General features: G+C 45.8%; 2 protein-coding genes across 2 annotated transcripts; one reads left to right on the top strand and one right to left on the bottom strand.

The window, feature by feature from the left end:
- Positions 1-4861: 4861 nt before the first annotated feature.
- LOC114912339 (creatine kinase B-type) lies at positions 4862-8453 on the bottom strand. Its single transcript, XM_029258768.1, has 8 exons — positions 8342-8453; positions 7538-7742; positions 7111-7265; positions 6877-7009; positions 6068-6239; positions 5686-5809; positions 5403-5592; positions 4862-5225 (listed from the first exon to the last, which is right to left on the bottom strand). Exons 2-8 carry the CDS (start codon positions 7728-7730, stop codon positions 5047-5049), a joined length of 1146 nt encoding a protein of 381 aa, XP_029114601.1. The 5' UTR covers positions 7731-7742; positions 8342-8453; the 3' UTR covers positions 4862-5046.
- Positions 8454-9027: 574 nt separating this feature from the next.
- Positions 9028-22428, top strand: trmt61a (tRNA methyltransferase 61A). Its single transcript, XM_018727346.2, has 4 exons — positions 9028-9119; positions 12322-12758; positions 18044-18310; positions 21565-22428. The coding sequence occupies exons 2-4, from the start codon at positions 12428-12430 to the stop codon at positions 21873-21875; spliced, it is 909 nt and encodes a 302-aa protein (XP_018582862.1). The 5' UTR covers positions 9028-9119; positions 12322-12427; the 3' UTR covers positions 21876-22428.
- Positions 22429-22779: the final 351 nt, after the last annotated feature.

The following is a 22779-nucleotide window of genomic DNA, read 5'->3' as shown; positions in this document are numbered from 1 at the left end:
TCGCCCGGGAAACGTAATGTGTTCTGTGATTTTCTGAAAGCTTGGGTTTTTTCAGTGCTTGCTTTGACATGTAGGTCGGTTGTGTGGAGCGTACGCGGCTGTACCGTTTCTTACATTTTCATCAAGACTGCGGTAAAATAGCAATCGCTCATTTTTGTTAACTGCTTGTTAGGGTTGTGGAGGTTCACAGCTCGTCCTGGAATGACTGGGCCGTAGGCTAGGAAGCGTATAGTCAATATGGAATACTAGGCCATTGCAGGGAAGCCAGACACACACGCGCACACACACTCTTTAGAGTGAACAGTTAAGCTAACACTCATGTCTTTGGGATGAAACTGGTGGACCCATGGGAAACCAATGGAGACACAGGGAGAACATACAAACTCTGTTCAGACTGAGCTGGATTTGAATCTATGCTTGAACAGCCCAGGTATTGTGAGGCAGCAGCATTGCCTGCTGCACCACTGATCCACCCAAAACAATACCATGAATTGGGAATTTGGACAAAAGGGACTCAGACAAAAATAAGCCTCCAGGGGTTCAAGTACCTGTGGCAACTCACCCTTCAATTATAGTATAATAAAGTTGGCCTCTGTGGGGTGTGTCTCTTACTGAGACGTGTAGTTTCATTGGCCAAAGCAGAAGTAGAGTCAACATACACAGGAACCAGAAACCATGATCCAAGCAAACCAGTAAGCATTAGAGTCCAGTTGAAACCAGGGACCTCCTGGATGATTGATTCATCCATCCATCCTTTGTCAACAACAGTTTGTCCCGAGTGGGGTCGCGGTGAGCCGGAGTCTTACCCCGCAACAGAGGCAGCAAGGCCGAAGGGGGAGGGGACACACCCAGGACGGGACGCCGGTCTGTCGCAAGGCACCCCGAGCAGGGCTCGAAACTCAGACCCGCCACACAGCGGGCACTGGCTGAGCCCGTTGCGTGGATGATTCATGTGACAGCTAAAAGTGGGTGTAATGGTGCCCCGGGATGATGGAGATGGAAGGAAAAATTGATAAATAGCATAGCTTATTGATGAGTAGTACAGTGCTGCAGCAAGTTGCGCTGCCACCGCACCGATGGGCTGTTCGAGTGTAGGCTCGAGTCCGGCTCAGCCCGCGTAGAGTTTGCATGCTCTCCCCATGCCTCTGAGAGTTTCCTCTGGGCGCTCTGGCTCCCTCCCGTAGTAGAAAGACATGCTGTTCAGGTGAACTGGTAATGTTAAATTATTCGTAGTTTATGAATGGGTGGATGTGTGTGCATCTGTGGTTACCCTGCAATGGACTGGCATCCTTCCCAAAGTGTATCCCTCCTCTACGTTTAGCCCAGTGATTCTAGAGTAGGCTTTAGACCCCTGTAGCCCTGTACAGGTAAAGCAGTTACTGAAAATGGATGGATGGATGGATATTACTGATGAAAGAAGACATTTTAAAAATGGAAGATATGAATAGAAGGAAAGGAAATTGGATCAATTGAAGTTCGGAAGTGTTGAACTTGCATCTGGTTGCCACGTTGTGCCTCTTTAAACACATTCACCTAGTAACAGTAAACAAACTTCTAGTTGCCATAGCTCCCAATGTTCCTATGTGTTTGTTTACTAGCAGCAGCAGAGCACTGGGTCACAGCAACGCAAGAGGCAGAAACATTCCACTAAGGAGTTGAGATACATCAAAATACATAAAATGGTTGGACGATTTTTAAATCATGATTTAAATCAAAATGGTTGGTTTTAAATCGTTGATTTAAATCAAGTTTGTTGATTTTTTTTTTTTTTCCCCCCAAGGAATTTTTTCATCAGGTCCTAGAAGGTTTATTTGGTAACATCTGTAAGCACTTGAATACAGCTTTAAATGATGGGAAATTATAACACAAAGGATTACATTATTATTATTACTATAAATTATATATAATTATACGTACTTATTATTATCCGTCCATTGTCAACAACTGCTTATCCCAAGGGGGTCGCGGTGAGCCAGAGCCTTACCCGGCAACACAGGGCGCAAGGCCAAGGAGGCACCGTGAAGGGAGGGGACACACCCAGGATGGGATGCCAGTCCATCGCAAGGCATCACAAGGCACCCCAAGCAGGGCTCAAACTCCAGATGTGCCACACAATGGGCACTGACTGAACCCGCTGCGCCACTGTGCCCCCCTCATTATTATTATTATTATTAAGTGTAATGAGGGGGGGCGCAGTGGCACGGCAGATTTGTCCCGCATTGGCCTCGCTGCAGTGCTTGCGAACAAATAGCCGGTACTGTACTGAACAAAATAGTGTACTGAAAAATATTAATGCATCCAAAAATAGCATAGATGCATGTATGACAAATGACCAACAGATTTCAGTGGTTTTATGGATTCAACTGAATGTTTATTTAGTTATTACCTTTCTTACAAAACCTTGCGATAAAATTGTATCTTGCCTGGACTACTGCAGCTCCCTCTTGTCTCATCTCCCAGCTTCTGCCGTCAAACCTTTTCAGCTGATCCGGAAAGTTATGGCAAAGTTGTGTTTGAGCTGCCCAAGTGTCCCATGTATCTCCCCTTCTTGTTTTATTTCACTGACTTCCTGGTACCTGTCCATATCAAATTCAAGACTTTGGTATGGTCTTCAAGAACGTCTCGAGGATCTTTTTCCCAGTTCAATCCTGATTACTCGCTGAATGTGTTATATTCATAATACTTTTTAGAAATAGCTTGGAAAGCACTTTGAAATTCATAAACCGAGGAGACTGGTTACTTCATTTTATTTTATATGTTGCAATGAAAAGTCGGTTAAGTGAACGCAGAGATTATTCTTGACTGATTTTCTGCAACACTGCTGGCGCAGGGACATTTCTCATAAAATAATGCCATTTATTAGGATGGCTGGGGATGATACGCTTTAAATGTTGTTTTACTATAATTAGTTATTACAATTTAGCTGATTTTATATTCTGCGGTTTAGGTTTGATCGAAATTAAACTTGAGCTGTTTTCTATCTTTGAAAGCACTCCAGTGGCCACCAGAAGTAGAAAACATGACTGTGAGTGTCTGCAAAGGCACATTCCAGTGTCCTCCAGCCTGCAGACCCCCAACACACCCACAGAGCGACAGAAACAATCGCTCATTTCAGCAACATACTACACTAGAGTGGGTCCACTATTTATGATCTTAAGTGGGACCAGGAGTTTTTTTGTTACTTGAAATGATCATAAATCAGCTGTGACATGGAGCAGTCTAGGGGCTTTCCATCAGTTCCATATGCAGATACTCATGTAATGTGTGCTTGCAAAAATGATAATATTGAATGACAAATATTTTATAAATAATACGTAAAAATAATCTTGAAGATCAGATTAAATATCACATTCCCAGGCATCCTGCACACTGATTCAAGCTAAAGAGTCCCTTTTGCAGAATGCTTGGAAACACTCTTCTTGCCTGCAACTCATCATCTAACCTGCTTAGCCTTAAAAATATGGTAAATCAGTCTTTGCAGAGTACTGCCAACAGCGAACTCAGCATTTGTTCCTGTGATCATCTTGTGTATCCCTGATCGAGCTCTTAGTTTGTCTTCATTTTTCATTTAATTTTGTGCTTAGTAACCTCTGTGCCCAGCTTGTTAAAATATTCTACTTTAGAAATATTTTTATTCCAATTAATAATAGTATATTTTGAACCATTATGCTGCTTACAGAAGCTCTGTTGGCAGATTCACACACTGCTACCATCCACTTGAAACTTTTTTGACATCCCTATGAGGAAACAGTTATTTCCCCTGCATAGAATTAGTGAAAGGTAAATAAGGTACTTACGTATTTATTCATAAGGGGTTTTCTACATATGAATTTTTAAAGAAGGTTCAATTAATTCTACATTTTCTTTTGGGTGGCGTGTTATACGACAATTGATGTTCGGTAATTCCAGCCACATACCATTCTGTTTACATGCATAATCGTTCCGGAAATCTTGCGGCACGGCCTGGGAGGAGGCTGCCGTTTCCTGTTGTCACACAGCCGTATGAATGACTAATGGTCATTCCTCTGTCTTCTGTTCCATTACAAGTCAGTCCAATTCAGTACTGGTAGGATAAAGGCAGTAGGCATTTTTTTTTTTTTTTAATTATTGCCCAGAAGTTCCAGAACTTTCTTCCAGTTTGCCAGCCCGGCTCTGCACTCGTAGCATCTCTGTTGCCAACAGGGAATAGAACTAATAGTCATAGACATCTGTAGACCCATTGATTACAGAAAGTCAAAGTGGTGCATGCAACACTCATTGAAAGTCTGAAATTATGGGGACACATTTCTCATTGTGATACAGATACCCATTTTATCACATAATTATACTGATATCAGCTAGTGGTCATTCTCTATATTTATCTAGCCAGCTAGGCAAAGAACCAGGCATGCAGGAAACAAGTCCACAATGCTTTATCCAAATCCTTGGAGCCTGACTTGTTTTGGAAAACTGTTCAGTTAATATCCTGCAGTAAAACTTATGGTCACCTTAAGTGGGCAGAATAAAGACTAGAAATAGTATTATGTATTAAGCTGGTAAATTGAATGATGGGATAGATAGACTGATGACTCTACAGGTTTGGTGCAAAACTTACAGAAATATTTTCTGACCTTTCTGGATTTTTGATCCTGGGATAACAGATGGACCTGTCCTTTCTGTAACAACTGAAGCTATACACCTTCACATTGAGGTTTGAATGTTATTGTGTGCTATGCTAGGTTCTATCCTGCTGATGGAGGGTCAGACAGCTATAGCATTAGCAAAACATGGTAGACTAAGAGTAATTAAACAATCCTATATTAGGATTTTTGGCCAAAGGTTTAGATTAGTTGAATGCATTAAATTTATAACAAGGAAATGTGGAAAAATTCTGGGTTAAAGGTTTATTTCAAATGAAACGTGAAGAGTCATTTCAGCATTTCAAGACATTTAAAAGTTCAATCATACAGGTGGACGACAAGTCTAAATTTAATGTCCCTAACACTCAGTAGGAGTGTTTTCCTTGAAGTGGTTAACATTGGGTTTGGGGCTTCATATATTGAGAGATCACTTCTGGGAGGGCATGAGGTCATCAATGGATTGGCCTTTCTCCAGCCGCTTCTCCATCTCCACGAGCAGCTTAACACCATCAACAACCATCTGAACCAACTCAACTTCTGAGAATCCTAGCCGGTCAGCATTGGAGATGTCAAAAACCCCTCCCACAGCTGCTGTGTCCACACCACCTGAGAGAGAAAGTGTGTTAGATGCAGGACAGTCCAAGTACAGAACAGAGAGCCACCTTCCCAAGAAGAAAGGAAAATATTTACTTTGGATCAATGGGGCAACACAGAACTTGAAGAGGGAAAAAAAATTTCCATATACTCTGCTGAATTGAGGTAAAGTTGGAATGAGAAGTCTACCTGTTCCACGTTTCTGAAGCCTCAGCTTCTTGAGGATATCGCCAAACTTCTCATGCTTGCTGAGGTTGGGCAGCTTCACATGGACACCCCCTCGGAGACCAGTGCCCAAGTTAGATGGGCACGTTAACACGTAGCCCAGGTGTTCATTCCACATGAACTCGTGACCCTTCTGCTTGAACAGGGCCTCAATCTGTGGAAGAAGGCATCGTGATCAGGACAGTCCTACCAGCGTGACCCGCAAATGTCCATCCAGGGGGATGGGGACAAAAGATGTCCAAGATACCTTGGTGAGTCCAGTGCAGAAGCGAGTGAAAACCTCCTTCATGTTGCCCCCCTTCTGCATGGAGATGACACGCAAGTGGTCTTCCTCATTCACCCAGACCAGGAAGGTCTTACTGTCATTATGCCTGGTTAAGTGAAACAGGAGGAGGTGGGATAGCGATCAGAGCAAGTTTTTTGCTTTTCCATGTAGTCTCACACAATAATTCAGTGACCTTTAGGTTAGGGAACATTTTGACACCTTGAGAAAAGCATCCAAGTTCAGTAGTTTGAACATTCCCTCAGTCTTCTACTGGTGAATCATCTCTTCAGAGTGAAGTTGGCAAACTGTCAGCGTTTGACTATATTGAAACCCGTTAACCGGGAAAGAAGGTCAGCTTTCTCACCAGATCCCCCTGGCATCAGGCCAGTCACGAGCCATCCCAGAAGCCAGCAGCAAGGGAGAGACAGGCTTGTCAAACAGGAAGTGGTCATCAATCAACCGCTGCTGCTCTTCCTCCGTCATGTTCTTCAGCGCATAATATTTCCCTTTCAGATCACTGCCTAAGGAGCTTAAAGCTTTGGGGAAAGAATGTTTTAAAAGGGTCTTTTGAAGAACATCCCAATGTACAGACAGCTATGCTATAAAGCATTTTAATTATGCAATTAGGATGTAATGCAGTTAAGGGAAAAGAATTCATGCAAACTTTTACAAGTGAAATGACTCATTTCTGGAAATTCCAACTCACCATATTTTATATTTAATGCAACTGCATTCCACTTTGTAGCAGTTAAACATGGTTGGCCAAAAACAAAACTGAAGAGGGATTGAGAATTTAGAAGAAAAGCTATAAAGCTAAAAAAGTTGGGCATTATTCCTTGTTCTTTTATTCAAAGCATTTTTGTCAAATTGCATACTCTAATTTTCATTTGCAGCAGGCTTTGCCTTGTCTTATGCAATGTATGCTAAGGTTTTGTAGGTCATTGCTGCACTTTACATATTTTGCTCTTATTCCCCCCCCATTAAAAAAAGGGTTATTATGCAAATAAGGGACATTTTTATAAAAAAAACAATTGTAGCAAAACTGACTCCTTAGCATTCTTCAATCAAGAAAGGAAAGACAAAGTTACAGTTCCCCTTTAGACTACAAGGGGGAGCCATTTCCACATGACTACCAACGAAAGAGAAGGTCATTACTAATGGAGGCTTGCTTACCATCTATAGAGAGTTTCTCAATGGTGCGTCTCTCTCCACGGCTGCAGTGTGGTGGCAGGCAGAAGCCGCGGATGCTGCGGCCCGTGCGCACTCGGGAACTCAGGACATAGTTGGGGTCCAGATCATCGCCACCCTGCGCAGATGAATGGCCAGGATTATCAGAAGACCTTCTGTGGGCAAAGCAGGCATTTGTACTTCAGGGTGGCAAACCGGTAAACTGCTGAGTTTAAGCACCTTCAGGTGGTCTGGGTTGAGATCAGTCTTGTGTTTGTCTGTAGGCTTGTATCCTCCATGTCTGTCCTCAATGACAGGATCCAGAAGGTCCTTGAAGACCACATAGGTTTCTTCATCCCCAGCCACGCAGCCCACAGTCATGATGAAAGGGTGGCCTGGTTAAGATGGGCCAAGAAGAATGAACCAAGTCAAGAACCAAAGTAAGGTCTTCATGCATACCTTCAATATGAAACTGAGCAAAACAGGTGAGCTACTATAGTTGGGTGTTGCTATGGTAAAGAATTTACTCTTAAGGACTAGGGTTCAGTTTGATGCATTTCAATCAACCTGTGACATTTTAAATCTCTGGTGCCCAGTTGCTTTTGATGCCCTTGTCATCACCCTTCACCCAGGACAGATGACCTGGCCGAGCAGAACAAGCCTTTACCTGGGTTGTCAACCCCAGTCTGAATGACATCGTCCAGTGTGAAGCCACTGGGGGTCTGTTTGTCGCGCAGGCGCTCGTACATTTCCATGGTGAGCACCTTGGCCATGTGGTTGTTGTGTTTGCTGAGATCAGGAAACTCCTGCGCTGCCGAGTACTTCATCTTCAACTGGTTGTGGGTGTTACCGAACGGCATGGTCTCCTTAATCTGGACTCAACGTGGAGGGATCGAGATACAAAGAAAGACCTGATTTTTCAACAGATTCTATTTTTTTAGAGTAAATCTAGATCAGTTTTATAGTCATTTCCACAACCTGCCAAATTTTTCCCCACCCCCATTTAAATGTGATATACAGAAATAAAAGGAAATGCACTAGGGGGGTAAAGTTTCTTATAAAAGCCATAACGGTCCAGATCCTCACAAAAAAAGCAGATGCTTAATCCAAAGCGACGAGCAGCTCAGACTGAGACTGCGGTCGCTTTTATTCGCGACTCAAGTACTCCCATCTGTTCCAATAACTAGTTTTTCATGGAAATGCCCATAAAAATGCATGCCAGTCGCAGTCCCTGAATAATCCCGCTTTATCACCCACCGACCGTCGGACTGTCTGTTGCTCGGACATTTTTTCCTTTGTCTCGGTCATAACTCGGTTTTTTCTGTTTATCAAAAAATCTCTGCGAGTATAATGGGGTGGGGAAAAAAAAAAAAAAAGAAACAAGCCGAGCCATATTTAATCGTTTGACTTTTGCATTAAGAGGCGCTGAAACGCACAGAAAGGAGCTTCCACAAGAGCGCAGCGCTCCTACCTGCGGCTGCCGAGGCTGTTGCTCCTTCGCTGAAGATACAAAGATCCCTATGGTTCCGTCCGCTGCGCGCGCTCACAGACGACAATCCCGCTTTCCGGCGACTCCGCTCTTGGATTTTATATTATATAGGGAAGAAGGGGGGGAATGTGATTGGCTGCTAAAAGTGACCCATTCATTTTATTGGAGGATTAAAGCCAGCGCACGCTGGGCGTTCGTCTCTCCAGTATTTCCTATTCTTTCCATGACCGATGCGAAGGTTAAAAGCCCCCCGATCATGCGAATAGACTAGATAACCTTTCTTTTGGCGTTCGTTAAATCGAGAGAATGGTGACACATATTCGGCCTTATTATATATTATATAACAACACGTAGTATTAAGTAATTACATTTTTCGCCAACTTTAAAGACTTAATTACTTGCGTTGGTCACGACCTCGGATTTTTATTTTATCTAATTTCTAAAGCATCGTCCTGGTTCCTGGTAACATCATTTCGCCGTTATTTTAATATTTCTTTTGCCACTAAAATATGTCAAAACTGCTTTTAAAAATTTTATTGAAGTCGGATTTTCGTATCACTTAATGTTTGCCGAGTATCTTATGTTTTGTCTCAGTTGGATAATTTTCTGTGACTGCTGATGATTTTGGAGTCATTGCATCGTTCGTGGTTGCCTGTCTCTTTAAGACTCGGTGTTACGTCATCAATGCGCGACAGACTGCAACACGTTGCCTCGGCGTTTTCATAAGCGCATGCGGACAAGTGAGCAGTTCGACGCGAAGGTACGTGTGCTCAACTTATAGTTGTTTAGAGAAGGTATTCGTTAAGTTGAAGATATATAGACAGATTTTAGGTGTCCTTACATAATTTTAAGCAAATGTTTCAAACATTGTTGTACAGGTAGAAATTACATTGTGTTTGCAGTTGCATTCGATGAGTTAGGCCTCCTGAGTCAATTTTTAGAGTTGACTCACTGCAATAGAAAAACAGGTCCAGGACTATAGAAATACTCTTAGTTTCAGGTTTGTCACTTCATTTACAGGCACTTTTTCTCCAGCGACTTCCAATGAACTCTATGTAGTGTTGTTATCAGCCCACACACACCTTCACCGTGGTGACTTACACTCCTACATGGTACACTGGGTCACTCATCAATACATCACTGCCAGTGGAACACACACACACTCTCTCTCTCTCTCTCTGTGTCACTCACACACTATGGGGGAACCTGAACAGCATGTCTTTGGACTGTGGGAGGAAACCAGAGCACCCAGAGGACACCCACCCAGACACGGGGAGAACATGAAAACTCCCCACGGACCCAGTGGGGATCGAACCCACGACCTCTCGCACCACCCAGCCGCTGTGCCGCTCTATGGATGGTTCTCAGATGTCCGAGATTCTCCGACATCTCGTGTTTGGGTCGCGTTGCGCTTCAACAGATCTGTTACGAAGAACTGGTACCATTGTGGTTAGAACAGCTTCCTTTGGACTCAGAGGTCTCGCGCTTCAGTCGCTTCCTGCTCCTACACCCTTCAGCAGGCTTCGTACCTTCAAGTAAAAATGTCCCAATCGTATTAGTCCCTTTGGAGAACACACACACACACGCGTTTTCGGAACCGCTTGTCCCATACAGGGTCGCGGGGAACCGGAGCCAACCCGGTAACACAGGGCGTAAGGCTGGAGGGGGAGGGGACACACCCAGGACGGGATGCCAGCCCGTCGCAAGGCACCCCAAGCGGGACTCGAACCCCCGACCTACTGGAGAGCAGGACCGTGGTCCAACCCACTGCGCCACCACACCCCCCCCTTTGGAGAACAGTGACAGCAAAATGAAACGAACGTAAATCAGACATTCTTGAGAATTTGAACAAAATGTCATACCAATAAGTCAACTAATGCGGCTGAAAAGCAGTTAAATAAATGTTGTTTTAATATTTTGATGATCTTGTAACCATCTATGTTCTTTATTATTTTATGGGGTATTTTTAAGTTTAATAATAGACAGAACTTAAAGAGAGTGCCTAAAATGGCACTGTCCTAGGGTAAAAACAAAAAAAAAAAAATCTCTTAAAATAATGAAATACATAAACTGACGGAAGATGGAAATGTTTATACTTTGCCATATTTCATAAAAAGGTTTGTTTTTGTCTCTCTCTCAAAAATGTATGTTGAGCCCCCATCTCTATAAAGATAAAAACAGAGATTTACAAAATTTCTTCTCGTGTTGAGGACTTTGAGGGGGAACATGTTAGTCACACATTAATAATAATAAAAAAAAAAAGCCACACGTGACCTGACCGTGAGGAAAATTCAGATGTTTTCTCAAGCTAAAGTCTAGTTCTTGTTTGTAATGGTTTCTCTGTTGTTTGACCAATTCCCCCCAAAGTATGTCACCTATGAACAGTATATTAAAAGTAAACCACATATTCCTGTTAATAAAGAAAATTAAGCTGTATTCCTGAGCTTAAATGGTTGCTGTTTTACTTGGAAATTTTGTTAGTTTTGGTAAATTAGTGTTTTTCTAAGAAGTCAATTTTTGAAATCTGGACTCAACTCTCTCTTACTGCTCAACTCGATTGTCAGTGTCCTCTATGAGAAGTCTTTTTTTCAGGTTTTTCCCAGAAAATGACATTTTCCAATGTGACATAACTGTATATTTTGGTTAAAATCACAGCTTTTTACAGGGGATTACATTTCTTCCGGACATACAGGACATCATTTCATATGTACTATGTGCATTGTTCTTTTTGAAAAACAAATTCCTCATACTTTCTCCATTGTACTCAACCAGACAGGAAACCATAAGTCATGTTGGATGAACTCACTATAAGATTAGTTTATATTGCTTTTAGTCCAGGTAAGGGGGGAGAATTTTGCCCCAGGTGGAGGAGTTTAAGTATCTTGGGGTGAGATCGGCAGCAGTAATGCGGTCGCTGTACCGGACTGTAGTGGTAAAGAGGGAGCTGAGCCTTACGGCTCAGCTCTCCATTTACCGGTCGATCTACGTCCCTACCCTCACCTATGGTCATCAGCTCTGGGTGATGACCGAAAGAATAAGATTGCGGATACAAGCGGCCGAAATGAGTTTTCGCCGCAGGGTGCTGGGACTCACTCTCCGTGACAGGGTGAGGAGTTCGGACATCCGGGAGGAACTCGGAGTAGAGCCGCTACTCCTTCCTGAGAGGAGCCAGTTGAGGTGGTTCAGGTATCTAATAAGGATGCCCCTGGGCGCCTCCCTTTGGAGGTATACCGGGCACGGCCAACTGGGACGAGGCCCAGAGGTCGGCCCAGGACCCGCTGGAGGGATTATATCTCACAGTTGGCCTGGGAACGGCTGGGGATCCCCCAGGCTGAGCTGGAGGAAGTTGCGGGGGACAGGGGCGGCTGGGCCTCTCTGCTCTCCCTGCTGCCACTGTGACCCTACTAGGACAAGTGGGACAGAAGATGGATGGATGGATGGATGGATGGATGGATGGATGGATGAGTTTAGTCCAAGTAATTTCTATCGTTGAGGAACTCTCAGATGATAATGGTCAACTGTCATTAATGACTGATATGAGAAGAACAACTTATAAGGGCTTCTGCTGTTATGTAAATTATGATGGGCAGTGCATGGAACTGTTGTGTGTCATATATAGCTGCCACACAATTCTAATATACACGTTTTTAAATAGGTTCAGCACACACAAAGTAAGAAAGCAATATCAGGCATATATACATGGAAGCAACAACCACAGAGACCACAATGGTAGTGTCATGTTTTTTTTTTTTTTTTTTAATCTCTCAGACTCCATTCATGTACTGCTAGAACTGACAGATTTGTTTACATTTAATGCAAAAAAAAAAAGCTGAAGAAACATATGACGAAAAATTGGATTTGATCGGTTTTAGATTGGAGTCGAGCAAAATTTTTCCAAATATTTGAAAAATTTTTACGGAAACCTCACGATTCACGAAAGTGTCTTTCTCCTTGTCTTTCAGCTGCCATTGTAGCAGACAGCAAGAGTCTGCTGCGTTGCTTTGAACTAGAAGATAGAAGGTCTTCTGGTCCTCCACTCGTCAGTTGTGCATCAACCGCCCATTGCTCATGAGTTTTGTGGAGTATTCAGAGTTGATCCAGGAAGGCGATGTGGCCATCATCTTCCTGGGCCATGACTCTATGTTCCCACTCATGGTGCAGTCGGGGGCACAAACCCAAACACGCTATGGGGTGATCCGCCATTCTACGGACCTGATTGGTCGACGCTATGGGTCAAAAGTCACATGCAGCAAGGGTGGCTGGGTGTATGTGCTGCACCCCACCCCAGAGCTGTGGACCCTCAATCTTCCACATCGTACACAGATCCTCTATGCCACTGACATCGCCAACATCACCATGATGCTGGAGCTGAAACCAGGCTCTGTGGTCTGTGAGTCAGGTGAGCCTCGGGGGACTGAATGGGCAGCAGCAGCAGCTTGAATTCTGTAGCAAGGTCACCCAGCAGTTAAACCCTATAAAGGTATACAGTGCTGACCTGTAAAGTACTTCGGGGAAAATGTTTTAAGGCTGAAATATCACGAGTGCAGAAGGGAGATATAAAGGATCTTGCTGCCTTAAAAACGTCTTACGACTGGTCAGTCACTGTTGTTTCCGTGTTGGTGGGTTCCTTGGCAGTTCTTCTTTCACCCTTGTTGTCGCACTGTCTTATTCAGTCCGTTGCTCTTGGATGACCCTCTTTTCAGCCCTTCCCATATAGCGTGGGTGCTCATCAACCCATTCCTGTTGTGTCACCGACAGCATTCGTTGTCTCCTCACACGAGGGATTTGATTAAACGCGTTTCTTTTGCACTGCTCTGCTTTTCAGGAATCATTTTGGCACTGCTAAAAGTGTTTCTCATGCTGTAGTGTCTGGATGGGGCCAGGTGATGGCACTTGGTTTTGGCTGTTGGTACCGTGGGCTGTATGGTTTGTGGTTTGGACTGGACCGTGGTCTCCGGTACAAGGCGGTGTGTTTAGACTGCTGAGGGACTTCATCATGACAAGGCTTGCAAAACTGCAGCAGGTCCATAGATGGTACACTGGACTTTATAAATGAAATAATACAGATTTAAATGCCTCTTTTTATTTCATTTTGAAATAATTCAGCTGTGTAAATAGATACAAAATGTAAAATCATAAACTGCATTCTGAAAAGGTGTTGCAGGTCGTAGCGGCGTTGTTGAGTTCTGTTCTCTTTGTCTTTATCATTTGACAGAACATCTCAGGCCTTTAGGGCTGTAAGGTGGCCGTGTGGGTTTTGGTGTTCTATTCTAAGAAACCTTCCTGAGGGCTGAACATTGACGTTATCGTTCATTTTCATCGAGGCGGATAGCATAGTCTTTTGTGTTTGGCAGAGACACGAAAGCAGAGATTACCTTGCAGCTCGGTTTCAGCCAAGGTCATCTGTTACCTTCAAGCTCTCCAGAATTTTCCTCTCCAGTCTGCTAACCCAACTCAAGGGCTAATCCAAGGGTAGATTAAATATCTTGATAGGGACTTGACAGCTTTTATTGACACTGCTCCTGTGCAAATGAGATTTATGCAAGTAGAAGTTGGGACTAGCCAGAAATGCCAGTTAGCCATTCTGCTCGATCCAGTGTCCCTCCTTTACGTGTAAATGTGATTTCAAGGTATGCCACTGATAACAGAGGGCATGTGAGAGACCAGTCTGAAGCAACATGTACCATGCCGGTTGTGGATATGGATTTGTAACTTCAAGTACCATGCCGTACCTTGACGCATTTACTACGAATTGCTAAATAGGTTAAAAATCCATGATTATGTCATCCTTTTAAATGAATGACTCTCAGGCCAGTACTAGATCCTTTGGCCTCATTGATAAACTGTCCTGCTGCCCAGTAGTTTTCTTAAGACAGATGTTCGAAGAGTTGTCCAGCATTGTCAAGGAGACGGACTTGTCACGAGCAGTGATTTCCAGGAGGAATCGCTAGTCAGTGAAATAGTTCAAGAACACCTGGACCACGTTAGTCATTATACTATCATACTAGAGAACCCTGCAATGCAGCTTCAGTGCCGGTACGCCATGACCACAATATTTCTGCTGTCAGCTTGACCAGCAAGTGAGCTCCCTTAAGAGCTTTCTTGGTGCATTAAACCGGCAAACGTCATCGTGTTCATATTGGAGAACTTTTTCATCCCATTTCTTCCACCATCTCGACGACGAAGTTCAAGTTATGAACATTCACTTATGAAGAAGGTACGCTAAGTAAATTGATAGCGTATTGCTGGGGGAAACAGGCGTGCGACATTGTCACTAAGCCCCAGAGACCCATGGTTTTAAAGCACTCGTGACAGTGATTACTTTGTGGATAATAGTACCGTCTTTGTCATTCTTAATGAACATGGTGAAAGGGGGTCATTGGCTAGTGGTCGATGTTCCTTTGTCATGAATAATGAGAGAGCCCAGGAACCGGGGGCTGGTGGCATACATGGGGAGGTACTTTCTTGGGCCTTTTCTGTCTGGCTGGGACAAGTCAGACTAAGGTCTAGTGGAGCTGAAGGAAGTCAGATTATGTTGTGCAGCGACGTGCAATCAGTCAGGTCAACGCTGCGGAGGAAGGCGTGCGCTCTGACCAACCAGAGAGTGAATCACATTCCCATGATGCCGACTAATGCTTCTGCCTGCTGCCCCTTCGTGAACAGCTGATTCTGAAACGCGCTGCAGCTGTGCGGCAAACAGCTCTCATTCCTCCAGGATGAGAATGCTCTACTCCTCAATATGTGCCGTGGAGTGTTTTGGGGCTGAAGGAGCCCCATGGTGCCGCACGGCGCCCCGTGGCGCTGCCAGTCACGTGCTTTGTAGGTGTAGATAAGCAGGTGTAGCGTGTGCATTCCCGCCTTGTGCTTTAACAGGATTGGTTTCCCTAAATAGAACTGCTCTGCAGAAAAGCATAAAGCTGTGGTGTGTAGAAGTTATTTTAAAAACTACTCATTAACTTACCCACCTTCTCTCCCTTTAGACTGCGCGTTACGAGCTCTTCGGCCCAAGAGTGTAGGTTTTATATTTAGGGAACTGATTGTGTGACATAAGCCTCTTTTTTTCCCCTCCCTTTTCATATCCCAGCAATGTTTAGCGCGGTCATATGACCAGCCGGGCCCAGATGGCGCTTGCTTGATGACTCTCTCTTTCCCCGGCCAACTTGCAGAACAGTGGGAGCTGAATGAACCCTTTTGACTGCTGGACAGGGAAGAACACACAAACATGCACGCGCACAAATGTATGGTGTGGCATGGCATTGTCTGTGCCTTCTGAATTTCCGTTCGCATTCAGAGCAAAGCCGGTGAAATATGTTTTTAAAATGATTCTTTTTCTTTTTTTTTTTTTAAACCTGCAAAACAGTGAATTCGGTGCGCACTGACCCGATGCATGCTTGACAAGGCTGCGTAAAGAGTAATGTAGAAATTTGCCTTTCTTTCTGAGTCTCATGAGCTTTACCCCTAAGATGCTCGCTTAACCCGAACTGAACCTGTAAACACTAACCTATAAATAATGTGTTAAGCTGCATCACAACTTGGGATTGGGGACCGCCAAACATCTGCAAAACATGTGTCCACAAATCAAACAGTCTAGCGGTGCAGCAAATACAGAGAGGTGACTTGGAGGAAGGCAGCAACGGTGAACCCTAGGAGGGCATCAGTCACGGGTAGATAAGTGTAACACATCGGGCACTTGACATTCACAGCACTACAGAGTCAGCTCTAAATGTATTTGCCTTTGCGATGCAGCCACAGCTTTATCGGTGTGGCAGGATAAAACTCCCACGAGACCGAACAGCCACTCGGCTACATCTCTTTAGTCCGGACTTTGTGTCTCATTTAGTGTTGCACATAGTGGAAAAAGGGACTCAAACCCCCGTGCCACCCAACCTCCCCTCCGCATCACAGCTAAAAGTAAAATCTTGAAAAAGGATCGTCAAACATTGCTTCTGGTCCCACTCTTCGTGTTCGTTCACTGCTAGTTATTATCCCGACAATTTTAAACTCTTAAGCCCTATAAATAGATAACACTTCAGAAATAAAGCCATAAGGCAAAGCTCTCCATTTACCGGTCGATCTACGCCTCTACCCTCGCCTATGGTCGTGAACTTTGGGTAATGACCGAAAGAATAAGATCGCGGATACAAGCGGCCAAAATGAGTTTTGCCCTCCTAGGGTTCACCGTTGCTGCCTTCCTCCAAGTCACCTCTCTGTATTTGTTGCACCGCTAGACTGTTTGATTTGTGGACACATGTTTTGCAGATGTTTGGCGGTCCCCAATCCCAAGTTGTGATGCAGCTTAACACATTATTTATAGGTTAGTGTTTACAGGTTCAGTTTGGGTTAAGCGAGCATCTTAGGGGTAAAACTGCAGGAGGTTTAGGGTGAAATGTAAGCATGGCCCTTCTTTACGCTTTCGCAGACATCTCTCTGCGGTGGAGCTACAGGTGATATGATAGATATGTCCATGTGCCTTTCGTCCATCGCTTCAGTCATCCAGCCGGGTTTGCCTGCGAATGCGAAGTGTTGGGTAAACATTGCCCTCATTGTTGCCATGAGAACAAAGACAACAGTGACGTAATTCGTGTCAGGAGCCTGGCCGCAGCCCTCTACATGCCCTTTTCGCCCCCCGCCCTTCCTAGCGACCCGTTCCGCCTCATTAAAATGATGGGCGAGTTACATTGTCGGTCTTGATGCGCACGACGGTGCGTGTTGTCGCCAGCCGTGTGAACATGCCAGCACACTTGTGATTTCCCAGTGGGTTACCCAGCATGCTGCTGGTTTCTTAACATTTTTTAGAAGCAAACTGTCCCCCGCTAGATCCTCGGTCGGTCGACGGCTGTAGGAATAAGACCGATTAGTCCCGACGGATGAGCTATGACTGTGTGCGAAAGGGTTTTAGTGCTTAGTGAACATTTACGTGTAGCAAACCCACACGTTACGATGACATCGCACTACGTTTATTTCACTACGTGATGGCCCTTCCCGTTATAAAATGATGCAAATATGACGGTGTTCTTTGGAACCTGCGATGTGACGGCGTGGGCGTAATGACAGCCAGTCAGCGATAAGAATGGATATTCTGGTTCCTCGGAGAATGAACAACTTGCCTGTCTTAGGTGCATGGGAGGAATTTAGTTTCCCCCTGGGGAAATTTACTCCGGCTGCATCTGCAATGGCTTGGGAATGAATTAACGGTATTTAATGCATTAATGCTCTCGCAATATGATATTTTCATCATACGGTAGTGGAACAAATTAATATAGTAATGTGAGCAGTCACTTTTTGTTTTGTCTTCATAGTTCTGTATCTTTAAAACCCATAGACTGACAGTCTGATGTGCGCATCAAGCGGATGACTGATGACTGAATGCAGGTTATTAGCTGTTGGCTTTGTTGGTTTTGCAAGACATGAGACAAGAAAGCACTGAGAGAGGACCTTGGCCTTGGGTTGTGCGGGTTGCTTCTGGTTTCTTGCAGTTGCTGCCGAGCCGTGTCGCGTAAGGACCGGCCGAGTGGTTTCACTCGATACCATCTGAACTGGGAAGTAGTTCTGAAATCATGCCCGAATGCGCTAGGGCCGGCTTTGGAAGTGCGTGTTTGCCGGAGCTTTGCTCGGTGGGATGTCGTGGAGTGGTCCACGGACTGTAAGTGGAGTTCTAACCGGCGCCATCTCTTTTCGCGGCAGGCACGGGCAGCGGCTCGCTCTCGCATGCCATGCTGCGGACCATCGCGCCCACGGGACACCTGTACACTGTGGAGTTTCACCAACAGCGTGCCGAAAAGGCCACCGAGGAGTTCCGAGAACACAAGGTGGATCACCTGGTCACCGTGCTCAACCAGGACGTCTGCAAGGATGGCTTTGGGGTGACTGGTGTGGCTGATGCTGTTTTCCTGGACATCCCTTCCCCGTGGGAAGCTGTGGGCCATGCTAAGAGTGCCATGAAGAGGCAAGGTAAAAAAAAATTTTGGCGAAAACATAATGAAAGTGTCGGAAATGTCCGGCAGCGATAATCTCTGCAAGTTTTGTGGGATTAGGTGCAATGCGATTCAAAAGTATGAGTGCTCCTGGGATATGGGATAAAGTAGAGTGTAGACAAAGTAACTCCCAGGTGCCCTACTTCCCTGGACATAGCTGCGGAAGAGCTGGGAAGACAGCGGCGTAGTCGGTTTTTTTTTGACTGGTGCTTTGCACTGTTTTAGGCAGGTGTGTTTTAGCTCTTGCTTGACTCTTGCTGTCCAGAAGCTTTGTCTCCTTCTCCTCAAGTTTTGCAGAATACTTGCTGTATTAGATTCTGCATTTCGTTAGGCCTTAGCAGGGAAACGTTGGAAGGTTTTGTCCCGGTGCTCTTGGAGACCCGGTATTCTTTGGCCGGTGCTCTTGTTTCCACGGTGACCAGAATGCCCTGCACCTCGGTGATCAAGTCTGGGCACGTCAGTCCCGTGGGGGGTTTAGAGGGTCATTATATTGCACGGTACAGAACTCTCGCCCCCTTGCCGACCCCTTATAATCACCACGGCACATCTCCTGTGCCCTGCGTATATATGGACCAAATCTGGCTTGTGTAAAACTTACTCTCCCTGCCAAACCGCCAGGGAGGAAGTCATCGTCTCCCCCGGAACAGCTGACACACAAATGTCTCTTCACCACGATGTGTAAAATAAAACTTGACATACTTCCATTCTTAACCCTTTATTGCAGTGTGGTACTGTAAGCAGGAATGTAAGAAATGTCCTCCTGTTGGTTTTCATATTTTTTTTTTCCAGTACTCTGCATGCCGAGTTCCTGATATTGAAATCAGTTAGTGAATTGTCCGCAAGCCTGTGACATCTGGAGAGAAAACAGAGCTCATTCATCTCCCTGGAACATGTTATGCAACTCCTGGTACCCCACATAGTGACGCAGTCTGTTGTTCTCTACCGAGGAGAACAAGGCTGCGAATCGTCCTCAAAATGATGACCTTCGCTATCCCAGAGAGACCCAAAATGAGCAGCTTGAGCAGAAGTACCAATTTCTAAAGGAGAGGGTAGTGTTCTCGAGGAATAACAGTTCATCAAGCACACCACCCTGTTCATTAGAAATGTTCACACGAAAGCCAAAAATCCTTCTTGTTGAACATTAGGTGCTTTAGCGAATGAAGCCTCTAGTCGGTTTTCCAGATCTTGGAATTTAAAACAGATGGATTTTGTTAGCTGTTCTTCAGTCTTGGAAATGTTTAAGAAGCAAAACTTGATTTTAAAGTATTCTTGCAAGAAGCGCGCGCACCCGAACAGTTAATAGGAAGTTGGGACGTCCCCCTCGAAGAGTCGGGAGGGTTTGAAAGATTTAACATTAATCTGCTTTCGCATTCTTAGCTGCCAAGAGTCTGTAGCCCTGGAAACTGGCGCCCTGGAAAGAAAAGCCACGCTGCATGGCCGTGTAGATCAGAGCTCCGCCACACTTTGCAGCCACAGTTTTTCTTCGGTTCGAAAGGAGGAGAGCCCTGAGAAACAGGAAATGGTGATGCTGCGGGGGGGGTACATTAGGAGCTACTTGTGCGGGTACCCAATTACCATCCATTTGCATATTGCTGTTGTGTGGTCTTTCGGGCATCGATTGATTGCATCTCAATTGAATCGCTGAGCGACGAGGGCCTTTTTCTAACAGCCGCTATACCCTTGACTGCAGACTGTAAGTGAGCTCGCTTGCTTGGCACTCGATGCTAATAGCTGGGTACAAGACACGTGGACTGATCCGCACCCTCGGCGCGGTTCGGAATGTGCTCCGAACAGGCTGGAAAGGGGCATCCTGGGGGGAAAGAATAGCAAAGAAAATGCCGTTTCTCCTGCTAAGTACGGAGGGAGAGCGTGCGCTCCGTGAGCGAGCGCATCTGCATCCGCTCATCTTGTCAGGCTGAAACGGGGTCCGTCGCACTCCCTTCTAAGGTCTCGATCACCTCCGCTCGACGCTTCATCTGCGAGCCTGACGTTCCCTGGGCCACTCCCCGTCCTCACCCAGGTCACACGCAGAGTCCCGTCCCTCTGTGTTCTTCCACAGACAGCGGTTTGGCCTTAAAGGGCAACGCTGGAGGAAGGGAGCAGCGGGATCCCTCCCCCCATCGCAGCGCGGCAGAGAGGAGGTCGGACGTAGAGAGGTCCTGTGTGAAAGCGCCTTGTTAGCCGGGCTGCCCCGAATCCCACTCGAAGGGGCCATCGAGTTCGGAGCGAAGCCGCGCTGAGCTCTTAAAAGCAAAACCGAAAGGAAGCGTCCTCCAGTTTGCGGCCGAACGTTTCTTCGTTTGTTCCTTCGGCAAGGGCACCCCGTTTTGTCCCGCCAAAGAGCTAAAATACAGAGCGGTGAATCTACGCAGTAATTCACGTATCGTAGGTTTGCGCGTAGGCGCGTACTTGAGCGTGCACGTGTGCCCCCGCATGCTCCTCATGGCTCCGTAAGGAGTGTCTGCTGGAGGATTTCTCTTCTTTTCCGCTTTTTTCCTCCCCGCTCTCCAATTCCTCGCGTTTTTGGCTTGAGGCCGAGTCTTATTCGGAAAAACAGTTCGGAAGGCCCCGGATCCTGCGAGGGCTAGACCCTCCCGTTCCGGTTGCCTGGCGACTCGCGAACACTGTTTACGCCTGCAGTCTGGAGTGGCTGGCTGGCCTTATTTGTCAATGGAACGTCTGTGCGCTCGGCCTGGGCTCACGCGGCAAACGGCGCATCTGCGGCACCGCGCATCTCGAGACGGACGAATACATGTGAGAGTCAGCAGTGCTGTGTTGTTTGAGGATCTTTCTCTCTCCTCTCTGCTTTGGTTCGGCTGTGACGTAAGCCCAGGAGGGAGCTGCTCGTACACCCATTCCTCATATAACGGGGTTAATTCACCCTCTTCACCCTTGTTTCTTCAGGAAAAGTTGGTTCCCGGAAAAATGTGCCACATAAGATTAATTAAGACACCACAATAAAAGGTATTTGTATGCTTGACGATGATAACATCAACATATTTTCAGTAACTTCAACAAATTATTTCTAGCTTGTTTTTCAGCGTTTTGTTTTCGCCGGCCCCAAACGTCTGGATTTTTACGGGAGTTTAAAATAGAGTTCGACGCCATGTCTGCGGATGTTCTTGCAGGGATCTCGAGTAGCGTCCTGTCGCATTTGGTGCAGGATGTTCTCTGCGGCTTGAGATGGTGCCTGCCCTCTGTTCACTGCCGCACTCTGATCTCTCTCCGCAGGGGGTCGATTGTGCTCCTTCTCTCCGTGCATCGAGCAGGTCCAGAGGACGTGTGCGGCGCTAGCGGAGCACGGCTTCGGGGAAATCTGCACCCTGGAGGTCCTGCTGCGACTCTACGACGTGCGCGCCGTCAGTCTGCCGCTGCCCGACTTTGGGCCCGATGACCCTTCCCGGACCGACCCTGGCGTTCCGGATCGTGCGGGTCCTTCGGTTCCTACCAATACGGCAGTCACCTGCAGGACAGCCATCGCCCCCAGAGAAATGGCTGGCCACACTGGATACCTGACATTCGCGTCCAAGAGCCTGGTGTAGGGCTTGACCTCGGGAGAACGGGACATCCTCACTAAGGCTGGGAGCACGTTGTTCTAACTTCTGCGACACATCTGATGTGCTCTGGCGCTCAGTATCCCCAGTATATCTGCAGGAGGTCAGAAACCGCTGTAGGCGTCTGCTTAGAAAACGACGCAAGGTGATGATGGCTTACGTACGCTCTTAGACACGGCCGTACGCTCGAGTTGAGGTGAATGCTGTAAATAGTCGCCGCGTGCTGGAGTACTGTGGTTTACAAACTAAGCGTGACATGCCCAGAAGCTGCGAAGCGAGGAGTGTGCAGGCATTTAAAGATAGAGGGACTTAATCATATACTCTCATAATGTCGGAGATGTGCAGCTCTAATGATCTGTCTTAGTGTCTTGTTTTGAGGACACGCCATACGGTCCCTTACGTAACCCGATTTAACCTTTTTTTTTTTTTTACTAGTTTGAAACCATTTGTTTTTTGAGGATTGATTTAGAAACTTCTTTTGTATTCGCGTTTATTGCGTTTGGCACAAGTGAATGCAGTAAAAGTACCCAAAGCACGTTGATAGGTTGTGCGTTGTCTGTTTCCCTATGGGCGCGAGCAAGGTCAAAGGGAGAGTAAGTCCGTGGCCAGCTCAAGTCTGCTGTTTTTTTTTTTTTTTTTATTATTCCTGTTTTACAACACCATGGCTGATATTTGATACGTTTCGGGAAAACTTCCTCCAAGCGGGGCTTTCTGCCGGCGCTAGTTAATGATTTCATTACGTGTGCGCGCGTGCACGTCTGCACGTCTGCACGTGTGCTCGTCTAGCGAGAAGCCATTCTTTTCGAGCGGAAACGAACAGTTCCTTGCTTGCTTTCGTCAGAAAATAGATCACTTAGCTCGGAATCGAATTGAATTGTTTCTTAAAATAACT

This window comes from Scleropages formosus, chromosome 15, assembly GCF_900964775.1.
Source record: "Scleropages formosus chromosome 15, fSclFor1.1, whole genome shotgun sequence".
NCBI classification, from domain to species: Eukaryota; Metazoa; Chordata; class Actinopteri; order Osteoglossiformes; family Osteoglossidae; genus Scleropages; species Scleropages formosus.
Note: the sequence above shows the minus strand (reverse complement) of the source record. Positions and strands in the feature narration are given on the sequence as shown.